Source organism: Centropristis striata, chromosome 7, assembly GCF_030273125.1.
Source record: "Centropristis striata isolate RG_2023a ecotype Rhode Island chromosome 7, C.striata_1.0, whole genome shotgun sequence".
In the NCBI taxonomy this organism is placed as follows: domain Eukaryota; kingdom Metazoa; phylum Chordata; class Actinopteri; order Perciformes; family Serranidae; genus Centropristis; species Centropristis striata.
Genome location: NC_081523.1, coordinates 20,425,680 through 20,440,323, shown reverse-complemented (window position 1 = coordinate 20,440,323; position 14,644 = coordinate 20,425,680). Strand labels below are relative to the sequence as shown.

The following is a 14,644-nucleotide window of genomic DNA, read 5'->3' as shown; positions in this document are numbered from 1 at the left end:
TGTGGTGCAGGTCTCCAATCAAACAGTGCCATTTTGCTCACCATAAAATATGTGGGTAGAAAAAAATGAAATAGTACCCAATATTCCTCTTATTTTATCTCTAAAACATCAGAACATCCTGTACAATAGTTATCATTTTGTTGATTGAAGACTTGACGATTGCTCAAAAAGAAAAGTGCCTCCTGTGGCTAAAAGGCACTGGTATGGTGTTTACTTCCTATGACCTACTGAATTTCGAAGGAAACGCGCATAGACTTCATCTGCAAAATTTGGAGGATTGGGAAAAAAACAGCATAAGAGGTTTTTTATAATAATACTTTAATCAAACCCCAATCTCTCTTCACAGCTTCTGCATATGATTACTGAATCTGTGAACCACAGGACCATATTTTGGTCTTAAAAACATTCTAGTTTTGGTTTGTAGTCTGAGTAGTATTGACTAATCACATTTAAGCAGGCTTTGGCTGACTGCAGGTGAACAGTCTGTGTAGAAAGTAACACATTTCTCCAAATTCAATCTTGAGACATATCATCTATCGTCTGACGACAATTTAGCTTTTTATTAGCTTTGCTAACTTAACTGGCTACTTGTGAAATGGTCATAGATGTCTTCTCTCAACTCCAACTCCAATAAAACATCTCAAGGTGCTAAACTGACTTTAAGCAATGACCAGTACACAAAAGAGGAAGTCCTGGTCTGGATATCCATCATCTGTTATCCAGATATCTGCTGGAACATCATACATAGCAGCCTTTCCTCCGAGTGACCATTGTCAGACCAATAGCTGTTGGGTTTCCAAAATAAACCAAACTGTTACATTTTCTGGATTTAACAAAACAAAAACAACAAATACCCACATTGGTTGTCTCCAGATTTTTTGCTGTCTGTTTTCCTTTGGAGATATGCATATGAAATGTCTTTTTGTAACGATATGTGTGAAAAAAATGTGTGCATGTGGGTATGTATTTGCACACACCTGCCTTTCTGTCCTGTGTGTATGCTAGCTCATTTTGCAACCAATTACATTGCCCCTAAGCAGCCCAATGAGAAAGTAAATGGAGTGAACAGCAGCTGAATGTATCCTGTGACAAATAGTAAGTGTGTGTGTGTGTGTGTGTGTGTGTGTGTATGTGTGACAGAGAGAGAAAGAGAGAAGGCTTGGAAATCCACGTTATACAGAAGGTGAGTGTCATCTCTGTGTACATCTTTTGTATATTTTGTCATGTTCGTTTGAAGCTGTTGGACTTGGGTTGCTATGCCTCCTCAGGTGTCAGAAACAGGTTAACAGAGAAATTATTCCAGGTACTTGTTGAAAAAGGATGAGCTTCTTTATGTTTTTAGAGGCCAGAAGACAAAGATGATCTTGGCTCTGTTATTCTGTTAGGAAAGTAATTTGGGTAAAGGCAGTAGAGCCTTGATCAGTTCATTAACTTTTTAACAAATGGCTGTTGAAGCACTGCAGACAGCTGTGTAACCCTGAACAACATGCAGTCTGTGTGGACTCAAGCCAAAACCCAGACAAGTTTCTTTCCCCCCAAACAACATGTTCTTTAGAGTTGTTCGACTAGGTTCATAAAGCTGCCAAAGTTGTGCTTATATTTCCAGTTTAGAAAGAACTTCACCATTATATTTTTTGGGTGTACATCAAGTGTGGTTGAGGCATGCAGTAGGTGGCAGGGTCAGACTGACATCATGATTTGGGTGGTGGTGGCTTTGACTCACTGGCCAATATCGGTGACACCTATAGTGTAGACAGGTATTGGTCTTTTGAGCTGGATCGAACACACCACAAGGAAAACATTCAGATAAAATATTTTGGAAAAAAAAAAGACTATGAAAGCAGCTGTTTCGCGCACACCCACAAACTATATATACACCCTTCAAAGTGAACTTCCACAGCGTCAAGTGGGCTGATCGACTGGACAGACGGAACTGCACCAGATGGGTCCAGACAAGTACACTCATGCAAAGAAGTTTAGGTCATATCTTCAAGTCTAATGCAACACATGGGGGAGACATTAGGTTGCAGGCTTTCTAGCCATAGCTTATTAAGATTAGCCTGTTAGCATAGCCCGAACAGTCAATAATGGACGAGTCTGGGATCCATGCAGTCATTGTTATGCAATTATGTAATTTTCTTTCTGTGTTTCAAATATGTATCATATTAAAGTATTTGGGGTGCTTTTATTATTGGTTATTGTATTCTATATGTTATTGTTGGTCACCTTGATGCAATGTCATTATATCTCTTCAGAAGACATTTATATATTTATGTTTATTCTATGCTCTTACAATAACTAGCTTAGGCAGCAGTGTTAAAGTGTTCAACATTATTCCATCCCTTTCTCACCAACAGAGGGCGATAAAGTGACTGTATGATCGTAAATAGGGACTTCATGGCCCTTTAGAAAACATAAAAGACTTGAAAGAGCCAAATGAGCTCCTGACCAATGGGAGCACTCTTCCACCTGCCTCTATGATGCTCACATACACACACATGAGCACACATAAAACCTGATTCGGCTTTACTGGCAATCATTAGCGACCGTACCAAATGACGCCTGCTGTGTGAGACTGTGCCACGAAAGGCACCTTTTTCTACTGAAACCCTCCATCTTTTGATCTTCCCATTTTAACCAATTCTTCCACTCCAGCTCCTTCCTCTGTCTCCCTCAACAGGTGACACCTCTCTTCTCACATTTGTATTCCTCCAAATTCCATTTCTCATTCTATCTCACAGCCACTGCCCAAATCCTTCTCCTCTCATGGTTTTCCCATGTTTCTTCCTACTCTTTTTTCCACCCATTCTTACCTCTGCCTCTTCTACCATTTTTTCCTTAATAGTATCACCTTTTCTTTCACCTACTTCGTCTCTTTTATCCACTCTCTCTCTCTCTCTCTCTTTGTATGTTGCTCTCTTGCTCCCTCTCTTTGCCACTCTACGCCGCCATCCCTCACTGTTTTCCTAAAGGATTCACACTGAAATTGAGGAAAAACATCCAAGCGTGAAATAGTCCAGAGAGGGTTCTGAACGCTCACTTGTTATTTCATTTCCAGGATGAAACAAGGGCATTAATACTTAAAAACCCTGTCTGTCCTGACGGCTCACTGAGACACGAAGACGAGCGATGCCTCCATCCTTCCCCGGCCTTCTCTTCCTATTCCTGTCCATGCATTAGCTTGCTTGCAGTTTTCCATAGTTAACTAATTCACTCTCTCAATCACTCACACACAAAACCATTTGCTCTTGTTCCATCTGCGTAATATGTTAATCAAGTATTCATCAGATAAAAGTGCATGCTAATCACAACATCACAATCCCCCTTTTTTTCTCTCGCTCAGCTTCTCCCTTCATCTCTCGGTGGTTTTGTTATGCTTTACGATTACGCTCAGTTTGTTTTGGGTGTGTTCCCTCTCACCATTCACCCCACAACCCATCTTTGGAGACCCAAGGCCATGCGGGTGCTGCTGTTTCCCTGGTAATTATGCCTCTAATGACCCCAGAAGAGTCAACACATTAAAGATAATGCATTAAAATTTATGGAAATCCTTAATTAGCTCAATGGTTGCTGAATGAGGCGATAAACTGAGAGGCACTAGTTAATGACAGTAAATGTAAGTGCAAAAATAAAAACAATACAGAAAGACAAAAGAAAATAAGAAAAGTGATTCTTTCTACATATTTCCAAAGGGACTATACAGAAGGACTTGGAATAAAGTGAGATGACAGAGGATGAGAGGCTGGAGAGAAAAGTAAAAGGAAAGGATAAAGAATGAGTTCTGCCAAAGACAAAAAACAGAGATTGAAAAAGAGAATGTCGAAGAGACGAACTGACAGAAACAAATTAAGAGACAGATAGTGATGAGATTTAGAGAAATAAATGTTGTTTATTCCAAAGCCAAGCACAATTAACTGTGGCACTGCCGGGCATAGCGGATGCTTCGGCATGCTGATTAGTCCAATGAGAGATGAGCGTTTCCTTGTGCCACCAGGAGAGAAGCAGGCAAACATATTATCACAAGGATAGATAAACAGAGGGCACAGAGCTGAGGGAAATAATGTGTGTGTTGGAGTGTGTGTGTTCGGGGCAAAATGAGAGCAGAAGGCTTCGCCAGTTGCCTTGATACATTTTCTGCCCAAAACCTTAGAAGAACATGCAAAAACACTCTCTCCTTACTTTCTTTCTAACCTTGGCCTCATTCTCTCTCTCTGTTTCCCCCTATCTTCATCACTGGAAACACACACACACACACACACACACACACACACACACACACACACACACACACACACACACACACACACACACACACATACGATAGATCCAAACTTGAGTTAGACAGGAAATTACTATCCTACGATGGGGTGGAGGAGGAGGGGAGAAATGGGATGGAAAGGACAGGGAAGTAATTTTGTAATTTTGTGTGTGTGTGTGTGTGTGTGTTGCCTCTCATGCATTACACCTGCCTGGTAGAATGGATTTCCACACTGAGTAACAATCAGGCACACTGGGGAAGACTGCAGTGTGTCTCTATGTGTTAGAAACAATTAGTCATGCACGCACAGCTACACAGAAACTCTATAGTGAAAAGGTGTGAGTGTGAATGTGTGCGTATGTGTGTGTGTGTATAGTTGCTGGCATACATACTTTTGTGAATGAATCTGTGTAGATTTGATGTGCAGCTTTAAAGTCCCCTTCAACCCAAATCGTGTTGTTTATGTCACATAAAATGTCTGACCTTGGCTATACTGACTTGTATTTGTGCAGAATGTGTAACTAGGAGATGTTCTCACATTCCTCCCCTGAAGGGAAAGATGTCTGTAGTCTTTTCTACAATCTGAGATTCAAACGTACACTGGGAAACCTAGATTACATCTGTCAGAACTTTGGAAGTTGACCAAAAGCCTTAAAAAAGATACCTGAAACCTCCAGGGCAGAACAGACTGGGAGCGAAAACACTGTCACATCGTACCACTCTGACATGTCTGCTAGTCATCAATTTGGATTCACAACAGACTTATCATCTGAGTCTGGAGGTTCACTTTGCCGGCAAAAAATAAAAAACTTTTCACAGCTTTTAGTTTGGCTGCACATCAACACAAAATCAAACAGCCACAGTTCAGAGTGGCCACTTCAGCTTTAGAAGAACACACAAGGTGCACCTTTTAATCACCTAAACCCTTATCATCAACATTACTCCAATATATTATGTAACCTTATCTGTAATGAGCATAATGCTGTATTGAAGAAGACTTGAAGCTATCGATTGAGACCATAAACTTATGAGGAAAATGTTTACCAAGGTAATATAGTGAGAAATGGGATCATTTTCACAATGACTTCGATAAAATTCGACTTCTTTTTCTTGCAGCCAGTGGAAAGAAAGAATGCAGTTTAAAGGCACTTTCGCACTGGCTTCACTTTTCAGGTACAAGTACAAGGTTGCTGCTACTTTTAGCAGCCCCTAATTGGTGGTTTATTTCCTGTCTGCCTCCTTTGACCGACTGAATGGATTGCTGGATGTCTATATATCGATCAGTCCCTTAGCTGTGTGGCTTGTTACATGGCTGGCCTGATCTGCCTGACAGGCCTGCTTCTTCTAAATGTTCTTTTGATTGAGATCTGCATTCCCAACTTTAAGTTTGGGTTCACTTCATTGCAAAATCAGAGAGCCACAGTACAGAAAGGTCACTGCAGCCTTCCAAAGACATTGCTTGGCAGCTCACCGCTCACTGAACTTCATTGCTCATTGGTTAGCTTTTGGCCAAATGGAGAAAATAGACCAGAAAGCGAAACTAGCGCCACAGCCTCAGCGCTCTGTGGCCAGCTCATACTGCTTTTTCATTGGTGGGAGGCGGGTGGAGACCAGATTCAGAAACTGTCAATGAGGGAGGAAAGGTAGATGTGCTCCCAGCCCCTTTGTGTCTGCAGGGGGACCTTAAAGTATAACTAAATATTGGTGATATGTGAAAGTTAAAGGGTTTCAGTTCTTGTATCTCAATACCAATGTAAAAATAACTTGGTGTTTAAGAAATTATAGTGTCAGAACCACATTTTGAGGCCAGCATGGTTGCCTCCACTAACTTAAGAAGAATAAATCTGTCAGATACTTACTGTATGGAGTTCTCTATGCGTGAGATGGTGAGGAAGGCTGCTAGGTTGGCGGTATAGGAAGAGATGACAATAAGAGCAAACATCCACCAAACGCCCATCATCATCCTTGTAGCTAGAGTGGTGTAGGGCACCTCTCCACCTAGAAGGAAAGAAAGGAAGACAGCTAAGCAAATGCAAAGTCACAGACAAAAAGACAAAACAAATACCACACCATCACATACAGGCAACTCTTAGCTGCAGGAGGAAAAGCTGTTAAAACAGCGAAGCGCATCCCGAAATATTATGTTCGGATTAACAGATCTGATCTGATGCTTTGGCACAGATGTTATCTTTACATGCCGGCATAAAGTGGGAGGCACTTCAGAAAATTCAATCTATGCTCTCTTCTAGAAGGCTATAAAATAATGCATCTTTGAGATATGATAGCATTTATATATTGTGGAAAAGGTGGCCTGTGCAGACGGTGCTTAACACCCAGGAAACGTCTTAATATACAATCACTCTCAAAACACCGGCAGGCAAAACTGTTAGGACAGAAGTTAAAAATTGTAACCTGCCATTGCGATAAATTATCTTGAGAAACATCTTGATCAATCTGAAGAGGAATGTGTAAATGCTTGTCAGGCCTTCCCATTAGGATTTAATGCTGCCTGGAGCACATTACAATGAAAAGTGGCTTGTCCGTCTTCACATATAAAACCTCTTTATCCCCGTCTTGTGTTATAAACAGCTTTTGTGGCCTTGTCCTCTGAAATCTTGTTGTGCGACAGTAAAAAGCTAACTGCCTCGGCTTTCTGTGAGCTTTCGAAAAATGGCTGTCACTCTAACCCTAGCCCTCATAAAAAATATTCTATTTATTTGTGAATTTACCAAAGAAATAAAGAAAGGAAGGGAGATACCACACACTCTATGCATATGCACATTTATGCAAGCGCACTGATAATCATGCATACACACATTTAGGCTTGCATATCTAATGCACATACAAACAAATGCACAGAGTCATGATTGATTTGCAGCCAGTGAGCTCTTCCTCACTGCCTTTATTGAAGCCCGTTAGAAATTAGCCTCATTCATCCTCATAGCAGGGGATCACTGTAACGTCGACTCAGGCCAACAGACGATGATCTCCTCTCTCCTGCTTCCTCTATTCCACACTTAATAATATATGTGATACCCATGTAATCCTATGTTCCCTTATCTCATGCCCCTTCTCTTTCTCCATTGTATTTCCTGCTTCCTTCTCCTTTCAGGCCTTTTCTGCATTTCTTATAACATTTGATTTCATTCAAATTTGTTATCTCTCTCGCTCCGTCTCTTCGGGCTTAATGTATCTTTCTCAGGCAATACATTTGCTGTTGACATCAGGTTTTACCCTGAGCCCGAAGGCAGAGTAATGTGTAGTACTGTACTCTATATATTCAGTAATCCCTGTGCATGTTTGCCTGTGTCTTATTCTCCCACACGTCTATCCTTTTATGCTGTATGCTTAAATGCAGATTCATATGACATCTTGAGTTTGGTTGTGTGTTTTTTAAATGTGATCTTTTATGTTATCCCTGCAAATAGTTTTTTGTACAGCACTGTGGTTATGCAGTCTTTTTTGTTTTATTTCTCATGTGCCATTTGTTTTTATGAGGTATCCTAACCTACAATGACATCTTTTTTTTGAAGACAGATGAGAGAATAATAGAGAAAATATTCAAATATGTATGAAAAAAACCCACAAACAATATAAAAGTGTAATGTCTAACCTGTAACCTATTCAGCAGAGACTTGCAGTTTTGTCTATTTCCTTCCAATCTTTGCATTATTTTCTATATGTATTCATATTTACAAAGTACCTGCCTTTGTATCAACCAGTTTTCAGAGAAGGATAATCTAGAAGAGAGGCAATCAATTAAAATATAATAAATATGTTTATAATGTTTTTGATAAAATTCATGCAGTTAACTATTCATGAGAAACTACTGTGGATTTGCCAGCAGGAAGATGAATTGAATCTTTTCCAAGAATGAATGTAACCAGCAGGCACAGATGCTTTTTTCTCATAACGTGGTCTGCCAAAAGTGTCCAAATATATGCCAAACCGTGACTGCAGTATCTTGGACTTCAATAGCTTCTAAAACATGACCTTTGTGAATCATTCCAGCCGCAGAAGGTATTTGGGGATTTCAGGTTTCATACTGGCAATACCCATGGAGGACCGATTAAGTTACCAGAAAAAAACCTATTGTCGGGTCTCAGAACAATTTTCATGTTGATTTCTGGCTGCACAAGTGACTTTTATGGAATATTTAATACAGCTGGGAAAATGACTCTGCTGAATTCTGACATCTGAATGTCCCAAAATTTGAAGGTGGGCAGACTTTTGTTAGGTTCTTTTAGACATTTTATATTCATCCCTGTCCCTGGACAATGTATAAATCAAATCAAGATCAACTACAACAAAATTTTTGAAAGGTCATTTTGTTTCCTGCTCTTAATATGTGTGTGTGTGTGTGTGTGTGTGTGTGTGTGTGTGTGTGTGTGTGTCAGAGACAGAGAGAGGCAAAGACATACCATCTTTGTGAGATATTATATCAACTACAATTTATGAAGCTTAATAAAACTAACTGAACATTGAGAAGAGGGTTGAAAAGGCCCTTGACATTGTATTACTTGAGAACATGACAGACACTTTGAGTTGCACAAAGTTGAGAAAACAGTAAGGTGCACAATAATTTATATCTCGGCCATGCTGTCAGTGTCTGTTTCCCTCTATGATCATAGTAAACAAAAACATTCATAGATTTATGATGCAATTCTTTATCCTCCAAGTGTCAATAACTACTTTTGGCCCTCTAGGTGAACGTAGTCACAAAAAGACTCAATTTTGAAGGACTGCTATGTCAGACAGCAAAATTAAATATCCAACTAGGTGCTGCATAGTGACATCTTCCTTCTGTTGAGTAAAAGACCAGCACCACTGATCTATTAAAACCACTGTATAAACTGGGTATTGTATTTTCAACCCATCTTTCATACTGTCGTATATTGACTCACTGGAAGCATCCTTCATATCTGCTATATCAAAACAACCTTTTATACAAAGGAATACACTCAGATGGATATCACCATTTAGGAAGAATAGCGGTAGTCAGCGAACCCTTCATGCTATTGAGCAATTGAGTCACTATTATGAATGCATGTATGATAGACTGTATACTGTGTAAAGGTGGACACCATGACAGCTCGATTTATTTGATAGTTGGTTTTAAAAATAAAAATAGAAATTATAGTTTATACTTACAAAACAAAAGTTAATCAGTTTGAACACAAAATAAACTGGGTTTTTTTTTTTTTTTTTTACAGTTTTCTATTGAATATATGACACAAAGGATTAGCAGATTCTATATACATTTTAAATAATGTTGCAACTATTTTGTTATTGGGGTAGTAGGTCATAAACCCCTATCCCCCTGGATAGAATTTAAAAAAGAAACAAGTACATGTCAAAGACATTTTTACCCAAGATGGTGTCATTTCAGGTCATTCTCATCATGGCAATGTATACTTAAGTGATAATTTTGGACTTCATTAGTTAATTAATGCTTTATAACATGGGTGTAAAATCTTGACTGACAGCTATGATCAATACGCCTCGTGATTGGTCAGGTGGGACATCATTACGGTGGTTCCACTGCCCAATCACTACTGCACAGACTCTGGCTGCAACTGAATCTGCAAGAGTAACATGACAGCCCCCATTTCTGCAGTATTTCTGCTTCACTCTGTACAGTGGAATGAGGTGAAGATGCTTTATCCATATTTATATACAGAGAACCATGAGGATTGTTGACCAAAAGAAAAATAATGTTGACGAATGAAGTCTATGACTGGGCCCTGAAGGCCATGCTGCTACTTGCACACAACCTCATTATAGTCAAAAGTAGTCTGAACTCACCATAAGGTCATTTTAATTGCATCATTTCAAATGAAGTTTTTTAAATAACTTTTTTTCAGTTAGGGCTCCTTCAATGAAGCTTTCTAGGACAAGCAAAGAAAGCCGATGGTGATTCTTCTCTGTAGGACTCAGAATAAAAGAGCTTCTGTTCTTGGTGTTGTGTTTCAAGGCACCTTTCAAGTGTTCCTGTGTCTGCATTCCTGAAAACCTCCTGTCAAAGGTAAGAAGGTGTGTGTTTCTCCGTTTGCATGTGTGTATGTTTATGGATTCTAGAGGAGGCCTTTCTCGCATGAAGCAGCTTTTGTGGATGCCAGCTCCACCGCTTCAAAGGCACCCTATTGTGTCCCTCAATATAGCTCTCCATTCCTCCCACCATGTCTCTCCATGCTTTCCCTCTCATTCTCTGCTGTGTTCCCCTGTAGCTGCAGGCAAACAGCATTTCTCTATTTCGTATGTCACCACTCAAAATAGGGAATCACAATCAAAAATACATGTGCAGCTAAAAACTATGAATCACTGTTGCTGTTAAACATTTTTCAATGTTATATTCCTGACAACTGTGTCGCCATAATTCTGAATCAGTTTTACTCAGACTGTTTAAAAAAAGATGGGCATAGTGACCTTGAACTCTCTAAAAGAGTCACATTTCCAAGAAAAGCACACACGGTGCACCTGTCAATCACCGGATGACCATACCCAGAGCAGACCCTGCCTTATCATCTATTTTCTCCAATGTATTATGTAAGCATTATTTGTAACAAACATCATGCTGTGATGAAGATGACTTGAAGCTTTCATTTGAGACTATAAACTCATTAGTAAGATGAAGAAATGTGGTCATTCTCTCAATGTCTTCTGTACAATCTGATTTCTTTTGCAACCAGTGGAGTCGCCCCCTACTGGCCATTACAAAGAATGCAGGTTTACGGCACTTCCACATTGGCTTCACTTTTCAGGCCCAAAGGTTTCTGCTTGGTTTCACTACTTTTAGCAGACCCTAATTGCTGGTTTATTTTCTGTCTGCCTTCTTTGACCCGACTGAGTGGCTGGATTGCTGGATGTCTACATAACTGATTGGTTAATTAGATAGCTGGCTGGCCGCCTTGATGCCTGATCCCTTAGCTGTGTGACTGACCGGCTTGTTACACGGCTGGCCTCTGATGTGCCTGACAGGCCCGCTTCCTCTAAATACCATGCATTTCTTTTGATTGAGATGTGCACTTGTTTCTTTTAATAGTAGTCATTACACTATCCTCTTTTTAGTCATCCGGAGAAGAAAATGGCTAAGCCTTAAATATCTTTTCTTAGTAATGCTATGTTTAACATAAATACAGTTACATAAAATCTGAGAGCTGCCCAATATCACTACACTGCTACACAAGCTACAGTCTCCCACTCTTGGCCGCTAAGCAGTTTGGCTAGTAATTAGTCCTTCCACCTCTAATGTGCTCCATTTTTATTAAAAGATTCTCTCAGACATTCCCTCCATCTCCGGCTTAATTCTCATCTCCTATCTTCCTGCCTCCTGGCTCGTGTAGTTAAATGAACACACAAACACAGAAGAGTGTGACACTGAGTCCCAAGAAAAAGGGAACAACAGGGAGAAGAAAGGTTGTGCGAAAGATAATCTAAAATACTTTGAACAGATGGCTAATGGACTCAAAAAGAGAGAAAACGCAACACCAACACAATTGGTTTGAATAAAATCATGTGGTGTACAAAAACTTTATGTTAAGGTTTAATCTGAAATAACTTGTTTAAACCAAATTACCACAATAAGGTACCAGAGTAATGTGGTTTGTATAATAAAACATATCATTGAGATAATGTCCTTTCTAGTGATTGGAATTGTTAAAATGTTGTTTGGCAGTTAAGATAATAAGAAAAAGAAAAAGAGACATGGAAAACCCACTACCACGTGACACAAGCTGCCCAAATATCTAACAAGAACATCAAGTCCTCAGATATACGAGACATGACCCTCATCTTTCAGTCTTGGGACAAACTAATCAGACTGGAACATGATTGGGCCAAAATGTCCTTGATCCTGTGTATGTGTGCAGTAAATCTGATGGGCTAACTTGAGAGGCCGAGGAAGTTTGTGTGGAAGGTGATACAAGGTGCAACACAGAGTCTTTTCAGTGGTGCTTAAGACATTTGTTGTATTTGTTCATTTTAACTACTTAGCCTTGGTTAGGATTAGTGCTCGGGGGTTAGTGTTGCCTTTTTGTAGCTGACTGACAGCCCTTTTCAACCAATATGAAATAGGTTTCATTCTTGTTTGTGTACCTCAACCATTCTGAGTATTTCTACCAAAAATAAATTGATTTTGAACCCAAATAGCTGGTCCCATGCTGGAACCAAAAAAATAGCAGTTTTCCCTTTGACATTTGTGGTAGTGTCAAGTCAACTGAGAAACTGTCAAAAAAAAAAAACTGTGCAAGTGGTCTTATTAAAAGTTGTTCCATGTTTGCCTTTTGGATAAAAACATGTTTTAATAATAGAAAATAATAGAAAAAAACCCTGCAGGTATAAATGAAATTGGCTATCTTTCTACCACTGTTACCTTTAGTTATGTCCTCTGTTATTGCACATCTTTGATTACAATGATTCTGCTCAAACAGATGGAAATGTAGGCTGATTTAGTTAATAGCAACAAGGTTCCAAGACACCAGGACAGAACCGGTTCAAGAACCAGAACTCATTTGGTGGAGAAGGTTTTTGAGTGTTGAGAACCATCGGCGTACTAATGGTTTTTTAATTGTGTTGTGTGGAACACTATCTTCTAGTGTAATTAACTAGTTTTATCTGATTAATGTGTTACCGTCTCTCTTTTACTATGTATCTATCATTTTCTTGGTTTAGTATTCTGTATTTCTTTTACGCCTGAATAATGTATTATTTGGAAAAAATTACATTAGCATGAATTATATTTTTGTAAACTGATCAACAGCTACAGCTTCCCTTTACAATAAAAAAAGTGATTAAGAAAGTCAACATACAAGATTATTTTGTGTCAAGAAGAACAACTTCATCTCTCCATGCTTTTAGTTAATTTGCTATTTTTTAACGATGAGGAAGCTGTAAAATTGCAACCTGAAGTCATCATAGCCTAACCAACTTGTCCTTCCAACCAACATCTCTGACTTCTAATACAACTTGTGATGTGCAATATGCAGGGATTTTTACAGAAAATATGCATGACAACAATGATTGAAGAAGGGGCAGGGGCATAATGGAGAGGTTTATCTTCTCTGTCAGGAAAAACATTGACATTTTAGCGTAAGTGGGACAAAAGAGGGTCAACTACTGGAAGAAGTAGCTGGACAAATTGGTGCAAAGGAGTTGCTGTTATTGTGCATAGCCTTTGGACAACGGCCACTACACTCTTCACTGCACACTGTCAATGTCAAACAAGCATCTTCAGTCACTGGTTTATTGTGCTCAAGTGTGGCGAGAGGTGCTTGAGGCATCCACTTGTGCAGACTTGTGACTCTGTCATCTCATCCCACAACAGCATCAGCAGCAACATGTTTTAATAATCAATCTCTTTCACTCTGCTTTCCTTTCTACAAGTTTAGACAGTGAGGAGGGTTCACAGTGTCTGTCCACAGCTCTGGATATCCACTTCTATCAAACGTACCATCATTTTTTAAAATCTACATTCCCGCTGCCAACTATTCCGAGGCTTCTCTTCAAAGTTACAGCATCTCACTCCAGTTATTCTTGGATGAAAGAAGACTAGAGGAGTTCATTAGAGCTTTTTATAAATGAGAAAAGGAGAGCTGGAATATGTTCAGCTGATGTCAGCTCCCAGTTGAAATCACTGCAATCCTGCCACAAAGTGATGTAACACTTTTTTTTTTTTTTTACTACAATTTGGACAATTTTATTCTTTCCCAGCATTGAAAAGTGTCTCGCTGAAGGACATTTTGGCAGTGTGGCAGAGTGATAGATTCAAACAACAGGTATAAAACTACTTTCAGGTTTGCCTCTGTCAGCATCAGGAAAGACTATAGAGTTGTTGTAATGTGTTCACATAACACAGGTAGAAATGTCAAAAGACTTGACATTTTCGGGTGGCAAAAAGAAAAAAATGAATAATTTCTCAAATTGCAGGCTCTCTTATAAAGCTACTATGTATGAAAATCAGGTGGAAAATGTCACCTGGGCTGGGATTGCTTCCACACAGCTCTCACAAGAGTTTGATATTCAGAGTCTGGGCTGGGATTGGCTGCATACGGCTCTTACCAAACATTGAGCTGGCAACCATGCTTCAATGTGAAAGCAGTGCTTGTGCAGCAGTCTCAACTGGGACGCTAACATTATTAGCAGTATCCTAGTGTAAGCAGTGCTCTTACAAAAATGGGAGCGGTCCAACACACACAGAGGGAGTGTGAGGCTCTCTGCTCAGGACGGCATTACTCCACTATCTATTTAGATAGCAAATATTTGTTTTCTGCTATATTAATGGTCTGAATGTCTTTTACAGCACCTTTAAAAGCTGAATCACAAAATAATTTGTATCGAGAATGTTATCGGCAATAGAGTTGGGTGAAAAATAATATATGTAAATAATAT

General features: G+C 39.4%; 1 protein-coding gene across 2 annotated transcripts in view; it reads right to left on the bottom strand.

The window, feature by feature from the left end:
* Positions 1-14,644, bottom strand: part of grid2 (glutamate receptor, ionotropic, delta 2) — a 522,539-nt gene that overhangs the window by 73,571 nt on the left and 434,324 nt on the right. For both annotated transcript variants that reach the window (XM_059338134.1, XM_059338135.1), the window contains exon 12: positions 6,118-6,256. In XM_059338134.1, the coding sequence (XP_059194117.1) occupies positions 6,118-6,256 (139 nt within the window). The remainder of the gene's footprint in view (positions 1-6,117; positions 6,257-14,644) is intronic.